The 23,213-nt window shown below is 22.8% G+C and overlaps 4 protein-coding genes across 10 annotated transcripts in view; 1 reads left to right on the plus strand and 3 right to left on the minus strand.

The window, feature by feature from the left end:
• The first annotated feature begins 14,946 nt into the window (after nt 1–14,946).
• Nucleotides 14,947–18,986, plus strand: LOC108000353 (nitric oxide-associated protein 1). 3 transcript variants are annotated; one of them, XM_017060610.2, is made up of 5 exons: nt 14,947–17,406; nt 17,495–17,791; nt 17,897–18,218; nt 18,332–18,546; nt 18,608–18,986. In XM_017060610.2, the coding sequence occupies exons 1-5, from the start codon at nt 16,182–16,184 to the stop codon at nt 18,787–18,789; spliced, it is 2,241 nt and encodes a 746-aa protein (XP_016916099.1). In that variant the 5' UTR covers nt 14,947–16,181; the 3' UTR covers nt 18,790–18,986. The 3 variants fall into 3 exon arrangements, with proteins under 3 accessions (XP_016916099.1, XP_016916100.1, XP_016916101.1); XM_017060611.3 differs by having other exon boundaries at nt 18,332–18,530; XM_017060612.3 differs by lacking the exon at nt 18,608–18,986 and having other exon boundaries at nt 18,391–18,529.
• Nucleotides 18,987–21,182, minus strand: LOC108000354 (spermatogenesis-associated protein 6). Its single transcript, XM_017060613.3, has 6 exons — nt 20,581–21,182; nt 20,148–20,507; nt 19,948–20,067; nt 19,725–19,825; nt 19,202–19,555; nt 18,987–19,093 (listed from the first exon to the last, which is right to left on the minus strand). The coding sequence occupies exons 1-6, from the start codon at nt 20,626–20,628 to the stop codon at nt 19,045–19,047; spliced, it is 1,032 nt and encodes a 343-aa protein (XP_016916102.1). The 5' UTR covers nt 20,629–21,182; the 3' UTR covers nt 18,987–19,044.
• On the minus strand, nt 20,977–21,471 carry LOC108000355 (uncharacterized). The gene is made up of 2 exons (XM_017060614.3): nt 21,218–21,471; nt 20,977–21,136 (listed from the first exon to the last, which is right to left on the minus strand). Exons 1-2 carry the CDS (start codon nt 21,469–21,471, stop codon nt 20,977–20,979), a joined length of 414 nt encoding a protein of 137 aa, XP_016916103.1.
• An 87-nt stretch (nt 21,472–21,558) lies between these two features.
• LOC108000357 (uncharacterized) overlaps nt 21,559–23,213 on the minus strand; it is a 28,026-nt gene continuing 26,371 nt past the window's right edge. For all 5 annotated transcript variants that reach the window (XM_017060617.3, XM_062086274.1, XM_062086270.1 and 2 more), the window contains one exon: nt 21,559–22,978. In XM_017060617.3, coding sequence (XP_016916106.2) covers nt 22,891–22,978 — 88 coding nt within the window. In that variant the 3' untranslated portion in view covers nt 21,559–22,890. The remainder of the gene's footprint in view (nt 22,979–23,213) is intronic.

Here is a 23,213-nt window from a genome sequence, read left to right on the forward strand (position 1 = left end):
AGATTTTTCTAATGCAATGATATGTGGAAATAAACTGATAATTTACTATTCCATGTCACATCAGCATGAATTGCGGTGGAATTAGTTGCAAATCCATGGTGTCAAGCGAATTGGTAGAGGTCATTGACCATTATATATCGCACTCTTTCCAGCATTTGTCCGCTATGCTTATTTCTGGATATCACCCGGGTCATCTACCGTATGGCCTCGTGGGTCATATGCGCGGTTCAATGTTGCTTTAGTTAAACGCTTCAAGGTGTTCAACGCTAAATTGAACACCTTCGCAAATCTATTCTAAAATTGAACAATCAAAATAGACGTAACAAATGATCTAGTAAAGTGAGAATTATGAAACAGAATTCGATCATTTTACGAATGAGGAGAAAGATTTGAGAAAAATTTGGCGGAATTATGTTACTTGGAAAAAAGGCAACGAACTTAGTTGACCTAAGAGAAAGACTGGTGTTACATAGTGCCATTTCATGCCAAATTTCTTACGATACTGTATTCATCATTTCCACATTCCTACGTGAAGATGGATCAAAAGTTCGAATCAGTGAAACATTGAACTTCTGTCAACCTCTGACAGTTGTTATACTGGCCTACGATATACATACAATCTTGATTTTATTAAAAATCAATAAATTCAGATATATATCTATATATTTATTCGTTATTATGAATTATATAATCGTTATGTTATATATATTATCTATCTTCTTTTCATTTTCTGACAAAGAAATAAAATTTTTTGTTTGAAATAAAAATGACAAATAAAAGAAATAGATAACTATTTCTAATAAAATAAACAATAATATAATAATGTAAAGTAAAAAAATAAAATATTTATTTCAAATAAAGATGTTTGTAAATAAATTTTTATAAAACCTTGGGTAATTTATTCGGCAAAAAATTATTTTCAAATAATTTATCTATATTTGATATTTGATTTTTTTTAATTTTTTGATCTTCGAATAAGAATAGAAAATATAATAACTATTTAATTTAAAAAATACAAAAATTATGAATGTAATAATCAAAAAAAAAAAATGGAAAATTTCATGTACAAAAATTATTTCACAGAAAAACATCTTTATATTTTTTGTATCAAAATACTTATATATCAAGCAAAATAATAATGATTTATCTTTCAAATACATTATTGTTCAAATAATATTATAAGATAAAATAACAAAGTAAAATAAAAATTTTATATACATATTTCAATAAAACTCAATTTTGCATAGAAAAGTAAGTGCAAATCTACAAACAAAATGGCATAAATGAAAAAAAATTCGAAGTTTCGTACTTTTTTATCTTTATCTCGAACAAATGCTTAAAGCGCGATTTTTTAAAGAATTTTTATGTTAAATAAATCAACGGTAAATAAAACCTAATATATGTATATAGTTTTATATATATATAGTATATTTTTTTATTTCGTTGAACGTATATTAGAGAGAAATAAAAAATAGTAAATATTTTCCTTCTCCAATGAGATAAGATTAAGGTAAGTGTGCATATATATACAATATATGTATACTTTAGATCTCGCAGAGTATCATGATTTCTCGAGATAACAAACTGCTCGAGAAGCAAAACGAAAGAAGCAATACTTAGATAGATTATAAGAAAATCACGTGTGGATTATGAATATATATTACGAATAAATGGAAATGAAATATATTTCAATTTAAAATTTTTTTTCCAATTTCGACTATCATAATAGAAGCACAGTAAAAGATAATTATTTACGACTACTGTTGGGTCTACTAGTCAGACTAAGTTGGGTAAGAATAAGGAAAGGATTTCTTTTGACACATCATGAAACGATGTTTATTTTAAGTTTTAATCTTTTTTTTCTTTTATTAATTATTGTCTGGCAAAATGGGAACGAATGTTATCAAAATTAAATTTCGATTCCATCACTGTATAAATCGATTTCGATTTCGATTTTTAAATATAATTATCGAATTTTTATTTTAATTTTATAACGAACAAGTTATATATTACGCGTATGCGCATTATGGAACGAAAATACACAATTATTTTGAATTATTCAAACAAATCGGGAAAGGAGATTAGATAATGTTCACATGATAATATTTTTATAATCATGTTATAATTTTATATCAATAGTATTGATAAATGATTGATAATAAGTAATGTAAATAAATATTAATTGTTATCTACAATTATATATATGTATTCTTATCCATAAGTATACAGAGTATATTTATAAAATAATAGATATGATAATAATACTTGAAAATTCAAAATTTTGATATCTATCTAAAAAATTGTTCTTTTTATTAAAAAATATGTTTTTTCGACAATCATCGATAGATTAGATAGATAATAATATAAGAAATTTTTGAACATAAAAAATAATTACAGAAAGATAAAATCAAATAAATATGATGAATCAAATACTGAAAAAATATATTTTTGAGCATAAAATATTATTATTCTTTTATATTTTCATAATAAGACGTATACTTTAATCATTATAATTTGTATGTTTATATTTATAATAGGATAGTCTATTTATCTGAACTTTATTTATGCGCGCTAATGTCGATAGAATGTCCAATTTACCGAATTCGTTGTTGAGCTTTTATTATGCGAACTAATTACTTGTGCATACTGTTTTATTCGAATTCATTCATAAAAACAATTTAATATTTAATAGAACGATTTAATTAAGTCGAGCATCTCAGTTTTTTAAATTTTTTAAATAATTAAAAAAAACAATATTTATTCAAATAAGTGAATATAAATCCGGTTATGTAAACATTATCTCATATACGAACCAAGTGTCAACAACGATAGTGAACGGAAAAGTTAGTGGACTTCTATTATCCGAATGATCCAATTATCCGAATCATCTTGTTCTTAGGTTCGGATAAATGGAACTTTCTCATTGTATTTGTACGTTTCTTTATGTAAAATTGATATAACAAAGAATATGAACACATAACCTATAAAATGATACAAATAATTAGATAAATTCAGAAAGAAGTAAAAAAAAATTTTTTTTATTTTTCAAACATAAATAATAGATAAGTAAATTATGATTGACTTTTTATTATAATTCACTTTATTATGAATATCATTTTTAATGATTAATGTAGTAAGTATTATTATATAACAATATTTTTTGGTAAATTTTACTTCGCATATATATTTAATAATACTTAAAATTTAGTTTTTTAAATTTTATCTATGCATAATTATTATATACTAATAATTCTATAAACATAAAAAGATAAAAACAATACTTAAAATTATAAAAACATTTATGAGAACTCTTATGGAAAAATTTTAAATGGAAAAATATTAATTGTGAAATATTAGCTATGAATAAAATTTTAATAGATATTAAAATTAATAAAATCATTTTTAAAAACACATAAATATATCAATGAAAAGAAAATTTAATTATTTTTTATCATTATTGCTGAAATATTAAAAACATTATTGGTACTTAATTATTTTTTAATGCAATACAAAATAAATACATAAAATTTAATAATAATTAGTAATAAATGAAATTTAATGGAATGTTTATTTAAAAAAATTGTTATTTAAAAATATTTTTTGTAATTTAATTGTTGAAAAATCACGTTTGTGAATTTGGACGAAAAAATCATTTGGCCGCTAAAAAAGACATAAAATTTATCTTTGCTATTCATAAATTATGTTAGACACGTATATATCTAACAACTTCCTTTAATAGCATCGTAAACAAGTCATAGCAATAGCAATTATCGGATGATTAGTTGCTTAGACACCTAGATCTTCTTGACTTTTTGAAATCCTTTCATTGCTGGTTACCTTTTATACAATGGGATGCTATTGAAGAAGTTTCCAAACAGAACTATTGTAATTTAATCTTGATACTTTCAGTCAATTACTAAAGGTTATGGTTGCCATAACCTTGTGAAAATATCTATATACAAAATCATATAATGAACATCATTATTAAGATTATACATGTGCGCATTGTAGTATGTGAAATGAAACAAATATTGAATCTTTATATATGTGTAAGAAAAATCAAGATTAAATAGAAAAGATGAAATTTTATAATTTTAATATGAATAAAATAAAAAAAATTTAGATTGGAAGATGAAAAAGAAATTTTTTATTGAATAATAGTTTTTTTTATTTTATTTTTCTAAGAGAAAAGAAAATATGAAAAAGTAATAATAATTATGTTTTTATTTTATATACGCGATTTTATTCCAAATGTCAAAATTATTTTATAAAAAAATCTGTAATAATTTTATTTTTTGTAATTAATTATTATGTAAAATAAAATAATAATTGATATAAATTATAATAATAATTAGATATAATAAGATGACATTTAATTAATTTTATTATTTTATAATAAAATATCATAAAATTAATTTAACAAATAAATATAATGACGATGAGAATTTTTTTTTTTTAATTTAATTTAAATTATTTTCTTTTAGATTGTTTTATTCATTACTCATTTATCTGATTATTATAAATATTAAGCATAATATTTATTAAATTATAATATTAATTCATATTAAATTTATTTACATGATATAATACATTGTATAAAATCATGTATTTAATTATTTAATTCTAATTTACAATAATAATTAAATAATTTAATTATTTTTTTACTTATTTAAAGTAAGATATTTATTTATTTAAAATTATGTTAATTTTACTATATTTATAAAATATTTATTTTTCTCATTAAAATATTATTTAATATATTAATTTTTTATTTATTATAATTTATTTTGAATAATAAAAATATAGATAAAATCGTTGCCATTCTCAATATTTTTATATAAAATATCTTTCATAAAGCTATTCTTATATTATATAGATTATATCCAATTTTCTTTTGATTTTGAATATATACATAGGATCTATAATTTATTAGATACAAAATATAATTCATTATTATTTTCTTTGTTTCATATTTTTTATTTTTTATTTTTTTGTATAGTTTTAAAAAATTCTCTTTTTTGCTATTTTCTTGCTAATTGTTTTTTTTTCGAGTATTTTTTTATAAATAAATGAAGTGTGAATAATAGTCTTGTTTCTTTTATTTTATTTATTTTATTTATTTTGTTCTTAGCAAACAAATTTCAACAATTTAAAAGAAACTTAAATGATTTGTCTTTGGAATTTATTATCTTTCAAAGATTTTATAATCTTGGAAGGAAAATTTGATATTATATACGATTATATTTGTTTCAATGATTCGTTTCAAATTCAACTTTTGAAATTTTCAATTGCAGATCACCTTTTTACGATTATTAATTATGTAATTTCTGTCCTATTGAGATTGAGAAATACCGATATGTATTCATAAATAACAGATATATTCAAAATATAAATACAGAAAATATAAATAAGATATTCTGTAACTATTTTATATTTTATTTTTTTATATATAGAAGACTTTGAAAAAATTTATCATCTTTAACCATTCTATTAACATTCTATTAACATTCTAAATTGAAATTAGAATAAAATTAATTAGAATAGAATTAAAATTAATAGGTTAAACAATTACTTGTTTGAATAATAAAGGAATATTTTTTAAAAGAGATGATTATTCTAGAAGTGAAAATTAAATATAATAAATAAAATTTCTCCATTTGCAGAGATAAAATTTATATCGATATAGATATATATATATATAAAACTTATTACGCTTAAGTATAAGTTAATACAAATCGATTTAAATCAAATCATTTCAAATATTAAAAATATGATTATAAAGTTAAATATATTTATATTTATAATATTCTTATTTTATTTATTAATAACTTTTTAAAAAATAATAAATAATAATTAAAATCTCTAGAATATGACATTATTCCGTATAATTTAAACATGTTTAATGCCTAAAAATATTTTTTAATATATTTTAATGTAAAATTATATCTTTATTTGCTTCAATACGAAATGAATTATAGTAAAATTATTATGTTTTGTTAGATTAGATGTAAAACTTTTTTTTTCGATTTCTTATAAAATTTTATTTTAAAATCACATGCGATACTATTAATATAACAATTTTTAAAATATTAGGCCAAAAATATAGTCAATTTTTGAATTATTATAATAAATAGATATAAAATTTGTGAAAAAAAGTCATAATTCGAAAAACCTTATATCGAGATTTTCATAAATGCAATTCAATTTTCAAATTTATAATAATTTGGTTTCCAAAAATATTTTCTTAATAAAAACTAAAGTTATTTCAGCATTAATAATTCTTAAGAAAAGAATCATTTTTTATTTTTTGATGTATTTCCTAATTTTCTACATTAAAAATTCAATTTAGGAATTTTAAAAAGGATTTGTTTTTTAAAATATAATAATTATTATATGATATAATAATTATTATCATATACATATATATATCTTTTTTTCACTATATTATATTATATATATTATATTTTACTATAGTATAACAAATATAACAATTAACAATAAAATTAACAATATTTTTGGCCAATATATGCTCAATTTTGCAAATATTGCATATAATCCAAAAAAAAAAAATACTTATATGACTGAGTCTACTTATATAAATATACATTCTTATTATTTAAACGGAAAATGACAAATTAACAGAGGAAATCAACAGACTTCTATTATGTGAACGACCTAGTTATATGTTTGGCTTCCAACAGGTTCATAAATGTAAGTATATAATAAGACAATAGTCAGTAAAATTTTTTCTATTAAAATATATATAAATTCGATATAAATTGAAATAATTTTATTAATAATCTTATTAAAAATAAATTTATTAAAAATAATTTTTTTAAAATTAATATTATTTAAAATAATTCAATTCTTAATGAAATTCTTTTGATTTAATTTGGGTTTGAACATTTCTATGAGAAGTATTTTAAGAATCTATTAATATCTATTCTTATAAAGATGAGAAAAACAGAAAGTCCAGAAATTTTCTTTATTATGTAATTATTTTTTTTTGTGGCATTTTTGTACTTAAATCAAGTACTGAATAATGAATAATAATGAATAATAAGGAATATTATTATAGAATAAGTTATATTCAATTTTGAACTAGCTTTTTCTATATATATCTACATATGTATCAAAACAAATGTATATAATTAAATCTATTATTTAAATTATTTTAAATAATATTATATTAATTTCAAAGATAATATTTCAAAAACAAAAATTTTAGATAATAAATTATTTAAAATACATTATTTTTATTTTTCAAATAATTTAAAAAATAGACAATTTTTTTAATTGAAATATAATTATTCTTAAATATTGTTTAATTTGAATTAATTTAAATAAAATAATTGTATACAAAAGATTATAGTGAAATTATTTGTTAATAATTAAAATTATTTATTACTTTTATTTTAAATGAATCAATTCAAAAAAGTATTATTTGAAAATTATTTATTATTATTTATAAAAAAAAATTACAAAGTATTTAAAACTTGTTACTTGTATCTTATTTTAGAATCTAATACTTATCATAAATTATTTACATAAGATAAGACATGTTCATTAATGTACTCTTGTATTTTAATATTTTAATATTTAATATTTCTCATGTATATTTCAATTACAATCTATATTTCAATATCAATATCCGTATATTTTAGCAGTTTTTATCTGTATTTTAAAAAATATGCAGATTTTATAATAAGAATATATTAAATAGATGTTTGAATGTATATATGAAACATATATTTAACACCATAACTTCAAACCGGAATCTATGATATCAGTTGAATCTTCCTTATGTTTCAAGGTCATTATTCTTCCTTTACTGGCGTAAAACTAGTCTAAAAAGCATATTGCGTCGTAACAAGCTAATTCTTGTGGCTTCGACTCTTCATCTTTGTTTGTTTTTACATATTATTGACATTTTTTAAAAAAATTTTCCCTATTCGCCACTAATATTTAAATTTTGCTCTACTTTATATTTTAATAAATCTAATCTTATATAAAAGCAGTTATATAAGTAATTGTTCGTAATAACAGACATGTAATTTTGAATGACAGATATTAACGATTCATTTTTGGTTAGGTTAGTTTTCGTTAGGTTTGAAAATCATGAAACACTTGAAAGAATTGGCTGGGTAGTAAACATATATATCAACTAGTTGAAAAGAACATTCAACGATGCAGAATAATTATGTATCTATCTTTCAGACGGTCAAACGACTTGCAACGAGAGCACCAGTTAACATAAACGATATTTATAACGATACGTTAAATGCGGGATCCGTGCCAGACGCGTAAAAGCGATTTGGATCCGTTTTATTCTTGAAAACTACAATTTCCTATCGAATACAATTTCGAAAATTTGACTACGGCTGATACGTAATATTTCATACAATTGTTTTATGCAACTTTGTATTACAAATAATTCTTATTGAAAAAATGTTTTTATAAAATAAATAAAGTGAAAGATAAAAGCAAAGCAATTACATATAGAATAAGACATATGACATGCTATTTTTTTTAAATTATTGCAAATATTGATAAAATTTTTTTGAATTAAATTATTTTTAAATACATATGGATTTTTGAAACATATATGGATTAATATTTAATATAGATTAATAATAATATTTCAAACAAAAAAATAAAAATTAAAATAAATAAAAAAATTTAGAATTTTTGAATCTCGAAAATTTTTTGTTATTTTTATAATTCGAAATAAAAAGTAATTTGCATAAAAATTAAATTTTTCACAAGTTAAGAATGTAACTGTTATTACTATTTACTGATTACGAGTTTTAATTTAATGAATTTCTAAAATCAAAATTTATTAAAATTTTAATTCTTGATAAAATATAAAATATAATAAATAATAATAATAAATAAAAATATAATAATAATAATAATAATAATAAATAAAAATATAATAATAATAATAATAATAAATAAAAATATAATAATAATAATAATAATAAATAAAAGATATTTCTTAGAAAAAAAAAAGAAAAAAAAACATTTTAGAGTTTCAAAAGATTATACAAAATTTCAAATTTCAGTTTCATATAATAAAAATATTTACGTAAAACTATTTGTTTAAGTTAGATTGTTTGTGTTAAATATATTTAATTTAAAATAATAGTTTATTTCTATAATGATTTTTATAATTGTGTTTGTTTTTGTTTATTTATATTTTAACATTCATGTTTGCAATTCATAAAGATTAGTTATATTTTAATCACTTATGTTTATTTATTAATTAAGAAATATTTAAAGAAGTTTATTTTTAAATAAATATTTTTTTATTTTTTATCTACTTTTTTAATTATAATCATATAAAATTACATTTAATTATTAATTTAAAAAAACAACACAAATTCAGATATATAAATTTTATTTCGAACAATTATTTCTAAAATATAATGTAAAAATTATTATTTTATTTTAAATAAATATTTTTCATTCATGTATTATAAATGAATCTTGAAATATTTTATTATAAAAAACTATTTTAAAAATAATTTTCAATATTTTAAAATATATAAAAGAATAAAATTTAACATATCTAGTTCAGAAATTTTTAGGATTTTCCTTGAAATCTTTCTATATTAGAATTTTTCTATATTTTCCCATATTTTTAAATAGAATATTATATTATAATTTTTCATTATTTAAATAATTGTAATTAAATTTAACAATATATAAATACTTGAAATATTTTTTTTGAAACTTTTTTTATAAAACTTATAAAATATTAGAAAATTATTAATGAAGAATATAAACAAAAAATTTTTTAGAGATATGTTTACGAATGTTATGTTTATATTTGTAATAAACATTTTATTATAAAATATTATTTTAAAAATTATTTTATGAAATATACAATAATGGATTATATTATACATAATGATTATATTTTTGCGAAAAAATGACTAAAGACATTTTTTTTGTATGTTTATCTTTATGTAGATTATTTTTGCAGAAACTATGCGGAATAAAAGAAAATGTTTGATAACATTTACAAGCTATTTGAATAACAACAAATTAATATACCGTTCTATTATATGAAATTTTTTAGGTCTCAAGGAAAACCGCACTAAGAATTTGTTACACCCTAGATGATTAACCTCTATAAACCGTTTGATTTAAAAAGAAAGGTATGTCGATATCTGCAAATCTGCAATAACTCCAAAGAAAACAAATTACCGTATTTTATATCATTCACTCTGTATAATTGTTTGTTTATAGCAATATTATTGAATTGATTATTTTTTAATATTAAAGTATTGATTGCAATAAAAAGTAACAATAATTTTAAATAATAATAAATTTACAATATAAATTTTATTTAATATGTTTATATCATTTAATATATAGCTTTAAACACGATAATGGATAAATTATTAGAAAAATATTCAGACAAAACACGTTTACATCATAATAAATCATTGTATCTTTAATTAATACTATTTTTACGATATTAAATTATCTTATTATTTTTATCACTTATACAGAATACTATGTGCAATAAATAAAATTTTAATATTTTTATCAATTAAAATAAATTCTGTTTTTCATACAAAATTAAAAAATAATTCATTCAACAACATCATAAATAAATACATTTATAGAGCAATAAACTGTCGCATACCGTAATAAATATGAATATTAATGTAATCATTGTAATAACAACAATATGCGTCTAATGTAAAATATCTTGGTTACGTTGTTACTCTAGTATAACGGTATCTGTTCTTGGTATCTATTCCATTCTAGTCAAGGTAACGCCACATTATTGGCACCGAGCATTCGTGCTAAACGTGTACCAAACATTTTACCTGGTTCGTTTGAAATTAATGGAGAACATTTTACATTATATTTTCAGTTTCATTCTTTTACGATTTATGTGAAAAACAATCGAAATCTAATTACCAAATATTGATAAGAAAAAATTGTGGCTTGTTCAAAAATATTTAAAATACCATAAAATCAATAATGAAAAACGATCAAAATAGATCAACCAACAATATTAACAGCAAGTGCGACTAACTCGTTGTTCATCTACATATGATCGAACAGGCATTTGCATAGTTATTTTCTGACTCTAGTATGGATAAACAAACGTGCTATACGAACGATAGAAGACCTTTATATTATATAGGCGTGTAAACACGCAAGTGAGACGCAAATAAAATGTAAACATAGAATTCACTTAGACACAAATAACGTTAGTGTTGATTTAAGTTTCAAACGAAGTTGAAATTTAAAAATCGTACTTTTCTAGTTACTATTAGTATCTATGATACTAGTAATAACGTGCCTGATAGCATTTACACAAAGTATGAAAAGGAATGATTTATGTGACGTAGATGGATTTCATATTATGATGAGTAAAGTATTTAAGAAGAAAAGTAATATCAACTTGTTATGTAGTAGATATTATTTTTTTTCGATAATAGTATCGATCCGATATCCAAAGGATTGAGACCATGACCTAATTAATTCTTTACTATCGGACGCCAAGTCTTGCGAGACCAATGTGTCTATTATTACATATTTTTCATTTTAAAAAATAGAAACATTTTTTAGAGTGAATGAAATAAATATTCTTATGTGAAAAAATTTTTTTATAATTTTTATTTTATATTTTGACCAATAGATCAAAAATGTTTTTTAAAAATTAATTAATAATTATATATATATATAATATTGAATAAATCAATTATCAGAAATTAAAAAATCTGATTATTGGCTAATAAAATGATCAAAATTGAATATATATCTACATATTATATCTACATATCTACATATTATCTATATACAATATATACATATATATATATATATTTATTTATTGTTATTAAGATTGTTATATTGTTTTTAAAGTTGGCTTTATGAATTATTGTGTTATTTATATTATTGATAATGAGTAATTTCCTGAATAAATAAAATAACTTTCTATTTTATATTGCAGAATTATGAATTCGACTCTAATTATTCTAGATTTTGATCATACAGTTTCATTACATATAGTAATGTGCCTTGAAAAACATAATATCTTATATATATATATATAAATTCGAAATGAAGTATGATTGAATGTCTGGAACCATAAAAATATTAACACCTCCTCTATATATATATATATATATTGGTCAATCGATCACGCGCACAATCTTGCGAATGAATCAAAAAGCTGGCTGACGCAACGGGATCGTGTTCGAAAGGTTTCGGAACTATAACCTCAGTCGAGTATATAACCAGCTTAACGAGCTATACGTATACTCGACCCTGTGTAATAATTTGTCGCACATATGTAACATATTTACAATATTTTAAAGCCACATTTTTCTTCGTTCAAACTAATTCACATTAATTAATTTGAATGCAAGTATAAAAATAAAAATTCTGCTTAAAACTTCATTTTTTAACATAACCTTAATTTAAATTCAATCAGTGAGTAGTAATTAATAATATTTTCCTTATAAGATGATAACTTCATATTTTTTCCAATCAATCGCGTTACTTTCAATTTTAAATATTTCAGTTTTGATACAGCTCTTTTTATTTAAAATCGAAATTTCTTTTTAAGAAAAATTTATACATTGAAAATATACATAAAAAATCACTGAATTCCGATCATATATATACTATATATATGTATATGTGTCAATTCCAATAAATATTAATATAAATATTATTATTTATATATATATGAAATTTTAGTACAATTTTAAGTGCATTTTTAATAATTCAAGTTATTTGAGATTTTATTTTATCTATACATTATTGCCCAAATATTAATATTATATTTTGATCAATCACTAATATTATAAAATATATAAATTTAAAATAGATAATTATTTCGATTAATATAAATAAATCAAAAATATATATATTAGTATATACAAAAAATCTAATTAGAAATCAAATTATATTAGTAGATATTCAAATGATTTTAAAATACAATTGAAGATACTTCGATTTTTCTTTTCGATACAAATAATATAAAATTAAAGAAAAAAATTTTAATCGTTTATTGAACAAGAATTTGAAAGAAAACGAAACGAAAAGGATATGTGTATGAGAAATCAATAGGATATTAATAACGTGGCTTCATCGAGGTGGATTTCACTGAGAGGTTATTGGCTCGTCGGTAGAAAGATTACGTTGTTGACATATTAACAAGCTGGGCTATGCCGCTATTGGTATCCATGCGATCTTATGTCTTCAATATGAAACGAATGCATGCTTTCCGAATTTATTGCATCATTTGTAAATTACACTGACGTGGTGCGACTATGATGACGTGGCTACATTTACCGCATGACCGTGACCATTTGAAGTCAAAGTCGTTTCGATCCAAAGGGAACGACTGCATCTTGATAAATACAATATAGAAATAAAATATTGAAATGCGAGTTATTGTTTATTTGTTTTTTTTGAACGATAAATTCATTAATTAATTCATTCAACGATCAAAACATTTGCAATCTCATCGTTAAATATTAAAAAATAGGTCACTTATTCAGAATGTATGAAAGTTAAATGTATTATATATATATATATATATTTATTCGATTATAGATTCTTCATTACCCATTACAAAAGTTTGCTACTATCCGCTTTTCTTCTGCGATTCTCCATTTTTCACATTTCTTGATCGAGATGCTACACTAGCAATATATTAAAATTTTCAATATTCTTCAGTACTTTTTCACCGTCAATAATGATTTTATTTTTCTATAAAAAAACAGATTTCATAACTACTAAAATAAAATTTTATCTGTGTTTCAAATAAATTTATTTTTAATACTCAAAATACACATTCAAAAACAATGAATATTAATATTATTATTGATTTAATTAATATATTCAATTATATTCAATCCTATTAGTGTGCAATGAAAAATATGATTAAATTTTAAAATTTAAACGATATTAAAATATATTTTAAAACATTATAAAAATATGTTTAATTAATAACAATGAACTACTGATTCAAATAATCTTTCGGAACTTTATCAATGTGAAAATATCAATGATTCTATTATACTAAATTTTATTATTCTATTATAATAAAATGAAAATTCAAATATATTTAAAACATTTTTTATTTTATTATTCAATATATGTATATATATATATATATGTTAAGTTTAATTGGTTTAATGGATTAAATTAGATCGGATATTTTAATCGATAATTCTAAAGAGAATTGACGATATTCTGACCATCCGCAATGTTTTCTTGGTTGATGTGTAATTCTCGCATTTCTCCTTCTCGCGTCTCACCAGTTCTTTTAGCCTCCTGAGAATCTGAGAATAATTGCGCGATGTCGCACATGTAGTTAGTATATATAATATATATATACTTATATATACATATATGTAATTTTATATATATATATATATATAAAATATATATATATAATATATATATATATGCGTTCTCATCCATCTTTATTTGTCTATATTTATTTATCTAAATATATGTACATATATGTATATGAATATCTATATATTCATATATATATATTTCATATATTTATGATTGAAGATTTACTTACTCATCTTTTACCATTTTTTCAGAACAAACTCAAAGATCAATATATTGAATGAGTAAAATGATAAAAATTAAATAAAAAATTAAAATAATTGTAATTTTATTTCCATAAATTCCATTATTAATTATTTGGTTCTACAAATGAAGCTGCACGACCTCTATACAATTAACACGAGTTAAACTTGTTGACCTCGTCGAATTGTAAGTTTACATGTCACTGATCACGTACGCTTTGTCGATAACTGTTTTCTACTGTTTTTCTATACTAAATTCTTTTAATGTCAAGTCAATGAGAAAACATGTTTAACTATGTTAATACATATCGTATCATTCTTATTTTTTATTTTTTTCAATTTTTTAAGTGTTAATTATCTCAATAATATATATATACTTAAATATTACTTATATATACAAAGAAGTAATTTTCATATTTATATTATAATTTTCATTTTATGTTTACCTTTCTTTTATGAAAATTTATATTATATTTTAACTAACTTGATAATAATGATAATAACATGCTATTACAAATAAGATACTGCCATCTATAGTTAATACATAATACGACACACACACACACACACACGCACGCACGCGCGCGCGCGCGCACACACACACACACACACACACACAAGAACATTGAGAAAATGAAATCTTTTATTATTTTTATTAAATATAAAATTTAAAATAAAACACAAATATTTTTTATTTTCTAATATTTTCGTATATTAAAATATAATAAATTTATATAATAAATATAATAAATTTTTCCAAAATCATTTTTAAATCATGTATAATTTTATTTGTAAAAAATATAGTAAAAAAATAGTAAAAATGTCAGTTAATGTATTATTAATATAATTTTCGAAACAAAAGCATTAAAAAAAAATTAACATAATTATAATATATCTTTTAATACCAAAATTCAGATATTCAACCCTGACCAACTTTTGTATCTCTTGGATCTGCTGTTACTATATCCTTTCTCCATTCTCAAATCATTTTTCGTTATAATGTAGTACGTAGTTATAAAAACAGCAAAAAAATTTTTATAAACTGTATTGCGTTAAAAAATAAAATAAGAATTTAATAAATAAGAAATATCGCATAAATAATTTTTTAAAAAATTGATCGATACATCGAAATCGAATAAAACAAGATTTTTATAAAAGAAAATATTTTTAAAATGTTTTTTTTGTTTATATTGTATATAATATTTCAATTGATATTTTTAGTGAATATATGATTTGAATATGTTCTTTAGTGATTTTTTAATGTTACGATTGTTTTTACTAGTAGGTTTTATCGATATATTTGACTCATAGTTCACTTGTATCTATTAGCTTTTAATGCATGAATAACCTTTATAGGTTATGTATAACCTTTTTAGAAATATATTCATATTCTAATTATTTTTTTCAAGTTTCAATAGTTATGATAATTAATATAAATCATAATAAAAATGATATTTAATATTGTATGATAATTTTGATATATTTTTTCAATTTTAAAATATTAAAAAATATCAATATATTCAACATATTTAATAATAAGAAAAAATATTCTAAAAAAATATCTTAAATAATATCATTGTATATGTTATTATACAAATGTCGAATATAAAATTTTTCTTATTTCAATTATGTAATCATAATATGTATCATAATTTAGGATCACGACAATTTAAAAAAACGATTTTATATAGGAATATTGGATCTAAGGTGAATCCAAAAGTTTTATCTCTTCGAAATAAATTATTATATTGCGATTATTTAGATTATGAAAAAATGGGATATGTAAAACATAAAAAAATAGAAAAACAAAGAATAGAACAAGAAAAAATTATGAGATTCGAAATGAATGAGAAAAAAACATATAGTGTTATGCTAAATGAATGGATAAAGGATAAAAAAGAGACAGATATTCTTGAAGAAAAAAAAGATGAAGAAAAGATTGATAAATGTGAAAATGAAACTGTGAAAAAACAGAAACCTATATATATGCCATATGCGGCAGTAGACTCATATGAAATAATTGATACAAAAATACTAGATGACATTAATACAGAAAAAGAAAATATAAATTTACCAAATGAAAAGTACGAAGAATTATATGAAAAATATTTGCAAATAAAGCAGAATACTTTGAATAATGGTAAAAATATTCCTATATTTGAAGATGTAGAAAAAAATAATAAGATACCAAAAGGAGAATTGTGGAAAATTCCATCTACTTGGATGACTGATTATGAACAGTTTGATGATACTTTACTTAACGAACATTATAATTGTTATGGTACATCAGATCCTGATTCAGAAGTCAGTTCTATACCATGTGGTGGCTGTGGTGCTTTACTACATTGCAAAGATCCAGAAATTCCTGGATATTTACCATTAGAATTATTTTCAAAGAATGATGAAGATTTGAAATCAACAATATGTCAAAGATGTCATTTTTTGAAGTTTTACAATTCAGCTTTGGAAGTAAAAGTATCAATTGAAGATTATCCTAACTTACTAAAAATAATTAAAACTAAAAGATGTGCCATTATTCTTATAGTCGATCTGACTGATTTTCCTTGCAGCATTTGGCCTGATTTAAAAACTATCATGCATCCTTTTACTCCTATTTTTCTTGTTGGAAATAAAGTTGATTTATTGCCTAGAGATTCTCCAAAGTTTCTTGAGAACATTAAGCAACTCTTAGCAAATACAGTAGTCCATGTAACTGGTGTGAAAAAAGAAAACATTACACATGTCGAACTCATATCTGCGAAAACTGGATATGGTATAGAACAGTTAATAAATAAATTGCACTACAAATGGAAACATAAAGGTATTTGTTGATTTATAAGAAAAAATTCTTGATTATTTTTTATTTTTTTATGATATTTTTCTATACTTCATAATCATTGATGTTTCAGGAGATGTATATTTAGTTGGCTGTACAAATGTTGGAAAGTCTTCTTTGTTCAATACGTTATTAAATTCCGATTATTGTAAAGTAAAAGCCATCGATCTTGTACAATGTGCTACAGTATCTACTTGGCCAGGAACTACATTAAATTTACTCAAATTTCCAATTTTAAATCCGAATATGAAAAAATATATATTAAGAATACAAAGGCTTATAAATGAAAAATTTTATAGGATACAAGAATCAAAGTATAGGGATTACAAATTTAAAGAAACAGGAAATATGATGTTTGCAACATTAGAAGGTAATTAAAAAATTTTAAATCTTTTTGTTAATTTTTACTAATTTATACATCGATAATTTAAAATTTATAAATATTCATTTGAACGGGATTTTTATTTATATTTAGGACATGTTGGTAAATCGTTTACCAAAAACTCGAGAAAAGATGACAATATGGATCCTTTTTTAGAAAAATCGCATAAAGTTATGACGAAAAAGATTTTTTTAAATGAATCCGAACAAAAATACGAACATAGTCGTTGGTGTTATGATACTCCGGGTACTATTCAGAAAGACCAAATACTGGATTTATTAACTACTGATGAATTATTATTAACATTACCGCAGGAAATTATTACACCAAGAACATTCATGTTTAGACCAAAACAAACTATATTTGTAGCTGGTATGGGAAGATTAGATTATCTTGAAGGAGAATATTTTATACGGTATACACATATATATATATATACATTTATTACATTTTTGAAAAATAGTTATGCAGCTAGAGAATTATTAAATCAAATTAAAAAAATTTTATGTATTTCTTATCGAAAAATAGATGCACTTTGTTTGCAAGTAAGAAATTACCTATAACAATATGTTATACTTTTGATGCAGAAGAGATATATAATCAATTGTTAGAAACTGAAGCTTTCGTCGTACCTACAAACGATCAAAACCGATTAAAAATATGGCCGAAATTGCAATCAAAGGAGATAAAAGTAACTGGCGTGAAAAATGAATCTGCTGGAGATATTGTATTGTCAAGTATAGGTAAATCTGTATAATAAACAATAATTGAATGATTTTAATATAGTTTGATTTAATCAATCAGGTTGGATCGCAATTACACCATTTGAAAACAACAGCGTCTCATTAAGAGCATGGACACCAGAAGGTCGTGGAATATATTTTAGATCTCCAGCATTGCTAAGCAAATCAGTGCATCTTCGCGGTCCGAGAATTCAAGGTACTCCATTATATTCATTAGGACAAAAAGTATTTATTAAATATTAAATTAAGTTTCGAACTTTATCCTGATATTAATCAAATTATTAATATTGTTTTATACTTGATCGATTTAAAATCGCATTTATCTTTCGTCTATCGAATAATTGAAAGAAAAGTATATGTTCTTATGATATAAAATTTTTCAAATTTCAAAATCCGAATAATTGTTACTGCATACAATAAAATGTTGTTATTTTCGTGTATTTTTTCTTTCTTGATGATTTTATTTTATTATAAAAAACGATTAACGAGCAATGGAACCTATACATTTGATTTGGAATCCTTTGTCGAAAATGTCAAGCCTGGTACTCTGCAAAAATAAAAACGAAAACAAGAACAAAAGAAAGAAAAAAGGAAAAAGAAAAATAAACTGATCGAATCATTTAAAAAATAATTGTATCATGTACGATAAACTTACGTAGAAATAGGTTCCCGCGACAACTGACTATTTGGTAAACAATAATGACATCCATAATGTTGATAATTATGCAAATTTATTGGAATCGACTTATCGGGAGAAGTACCGTCACATTCACTGGAAAAATAACATTTATACTTCAAACAGACAGGGCAGCTATCAAAGATATGCAGGTTGCCACAAATAAAAGGTATTTCATGTGATGGCAATGCATCATTTGCGTCAATATGGATGGCAAGATTCTTTTGGCTTTTTAATTTCTGTTTCAATGGATGATAACATTGACTAGTTCGACATGATTCAATCTGATATGGACACGTTATATCGTTACATGATTTGCATCGGTACCGTACACTGTGAAAGCATGCCATATTTACATTTGATATTTGTTAATGAAGTTCAAATAATATAATTTTATCTATATTTATTTATTAATAAATATTATATATAATAATAATAATAACAATAATAATAATAATAATAACAATAATAATAATAATAATAAATCATTAATAATACTCACGGGTAGCAAACTTGATTTTTCGATTTTGCTCGACTATGACAAACTTTTCTTTGCCTAATAATACCTTTGACAGCTCGTTTTTTATGAGTGTAAGATTTTTGCTAAAAATTATATTTATATTTAATTTTATTGAATCGATTGATTGATAATTGATTGATAATTGATTAGATATTAAAATTAGATAATAAAAATAAAGGAAATAATAATACTTATAATATTTTACCTTAGAATCAATTGTTTTTGGATTGAATACACAAGATTGGTCAATATTTGCATAGTAAATCGTTTTTACTTCTTCTATGATTGTTTTTGTCGAAATCTCGATTTTAGGTGCTATAATACCCTGCATAAGTAAAATCAAAAAAATAATACTTTATTTTCAATTGAACTTGTACAAAGGAAGAAATAAAAAAAGATACTAACAGGAAAATATTTAGTGGGGTCCATAAGTAGATCAATGTCGACTCCAGGTAGTAAACGTTTGCACTGAGCTACGGGATAGAGAAGATCGGCTAAACTAGTATGAAAGGTGGCCAAGATGATGGGTTGGTTACACGGGTTAAGCCATTGTATCAATTCCGCATAGAAAGGCTGTTTCTCCAGAATCCGTTGCAACTCTGTCAAAGCAGCCAGCCGTGTGAAAGTTTTCTTAAAGTTAAACTCGTTGTGAAATAATAGTGGAAAAATCGGTGATACTCTGTGAGATTCTAGGATGGAACCAAAACTGGTTATTCGCAGCGCTATTTTCCCATTAGGACACAACCATACACCCGGACACGTTATCTAAAAGAGGTTATTTCGCATAAGTTTGATATTGAATATCGACTGATTGTTGAAATTCAATTGTGATACTTACGGCGTGTAATTCAAGTTTTATTTTTACGCAGAAACCTTTCCCCGCCATGATCGTTTCGTTTAACCAACAGGTATCAGGTATCAAAATATTTTTTATCTCAAAATCATTTTCTTCGGTAGTTTAAAATGATAAACGTTTACGATCAAAGAGGGGGCCTGTGAGGTTGATCGGCGGCGTTGTCCAATTGCTCAAAAAAATCGCGCGATCACCCTCCAAATGGCGTTTCTTCCAAAAAATGTTTCCTCGAGCAAGGAAACGATATATACGGAAAATTGGTTGGCCTATAGCATGTTGAAGCGGGATCTGTGTTGTTCGTTTGTTGCCAGGAAACGAGACGGGCATAACATCGATATTAAATTTTATCGACGATCGTTAGTATGATTGATACGGCGTGTTTTAAACTTTGAATGGTATTCCGACAAATTTTTCGATCGGTAAACCTCTTTGTACGTGACGTATTTTAAGCTCATTAGATATGAAATCCGTTTGCTTTTTAGGGAAGCATAATCTTGGATCTTTCGTTCGAGGTATCAAAAGTTCGGAAAACCAACCGTACCTATAAAATTTGAATCACGAACGAAAAGATTATTTTATAAGAGATACATGTATTTGTTTTCGATGTACTTATATTGCGTACTCCATATTCACTGTTGGTGGCTTGAACGTATAAATATCCTTTGGGGTTAGAAGTAATCGTTTCGAAATCAAATCGATATATTCTTGTCGAATCTCGCATTCTGGGATCACGTCATGTTTCGCGTAAAATTTACCGGTTAGAGGTTTCGTTCGCGCGATAGCTACAAATTTTTCATGCAGTCGAAAATATTTTTTTTCTTTCTCAAATCTTTCGTTATAAAATCGCAATTTTATAGGATTCATGTCGCCCTTCATTACGATTTCAAATGCCACTAAAATTTACTTATTGGAATTATTACTGGAAACTAGGTTGAAATGTCACGTAGAAAAAAAAAACATCAGTTTTTAACAATGGGCAGGCGAACGATGCTTGTTCGAGTAGCATACTTTATTTTAAAATATGAATAGAAAACGCATACATAGTAAGCGGAAGACCGTGTCTAATCAGTCAAAGATTTACAGCAAATATTTAAAAACTTTCAAGAAAATATTCGAAGAAAAATGTAGAAATGAAAATATAGAAGAGATTCACACGAAAATGACAAAGCGATAAAACTTGGAGGCGCTGTGCTCGAAACATTTTTAGAAATATATAACGAATAATGTTAAATATATATAATAAAATCGAATCGAAAATGTAGATATAAATTCAAATATTTCACATAACTAACAAATTTGCTATAGACTTTCATTTTCATAATATTTCAATTGTTAATAAAATATCTTACTATAATATTCGTAAATTAATATTTTTCATGTCAAGTTGCAATTTTTAATCACATATAGCAGCTAAAACACTCCTACAACGTATGCAATTTTTAAGGAAATAAAAAAGAAAAGTAAAAAGAGAAAGAAAAAAAGAAAGAGAAAACGATCATTTGATTAGATTACATATACGTTTTGCTATTAACACGCAAGCTGAGACGCAGAAAAAAAAAAGAAATATAATTTACGTCGCAGCAACACTTTCAAGGCACACTTTTATGTAATAGTCAAAAAATAATAGTAACTGATGATCTTAAATGATGATGATCATAATATTAATTAATAGTAATAATAAAGATAACTATGATGATTATGATGGAGATAATGATGATAATTGATGATGATAAATAATAATAATAATAATAATAATAATAATAGAAAACAATTAATACAATGTACGTATTTTTAAATTTAAAAAAAAAAGGAAGGTTCTTAAATATGAGATAATGGATGAGATAGCTGCAATAATAAATTCAATATAATCGATTCAATATTTTTTTTGTGGCGTATGTGTTAATAATTATGCCACAAACATTCGGCAATCGAAAAGATTTTGCCGGTCTTGAAAAAAATCAATATTGAGTGAATATTATCTTTGGTACAATCAAATAATTTCAATGTTATCAAAAATCTCAAATTAAATTAAATTAATAGACTAGAAGAAAATCAGTAATAATCGAAAGACGATGATGCGTTTGTCCTTGTAACATATATAGGAACGTTATTTCGCTATAGTTTGGAAATTCGTTTATAAAAAAACGAAAAATGACTATAAAAGTTTTACAACGAAGTGGTGATCGTATACGACGAATAATAACGAATATCGTATTAACATGAATCCGAGAAATCGGCGTCGTATATCGAAGAAAAATTGCAAAGTGATTGTAAAGTATTATCGTGTAATCAAAATTAACTGTGATCGTTGGCGCAACTTGTCATTTGTTCTGTACATGTTGAATGGAGACATTTCACTTCGGGCGTGCATTCGCTTTTACTTCTGAAAAATTAAAACGAATTCGATATTAAATTCATGAAAAGTTTAGAGAGTAAAATGGAATGAAGTGGAACATATGATATCGATATGTTACTATCTTATTGATATTATTTAACGATATATCCATAATATTGTAAAAATTATTGTAAAACCAAATAAAAGTAACAATTTAAAAAAGAAATTTAATATTTAAAAAGTTTAATATGACATGTAAAAATTTAATATTATATAAATAATA

This window comes from Apis cerana, linkage group LG16 (genome assembly GCF_029169275.1).
Source record: "Apis cerana isolate GH-2021 linkage group LG16, AcerK_1.0, whole genome shotgun sequence".
NCBI classification, from domain to species: Eukaryota; Metazoa; Arthropoda; class Insecta; order Hymenoptera; family Apidae; genus Apis; species Apis cerana.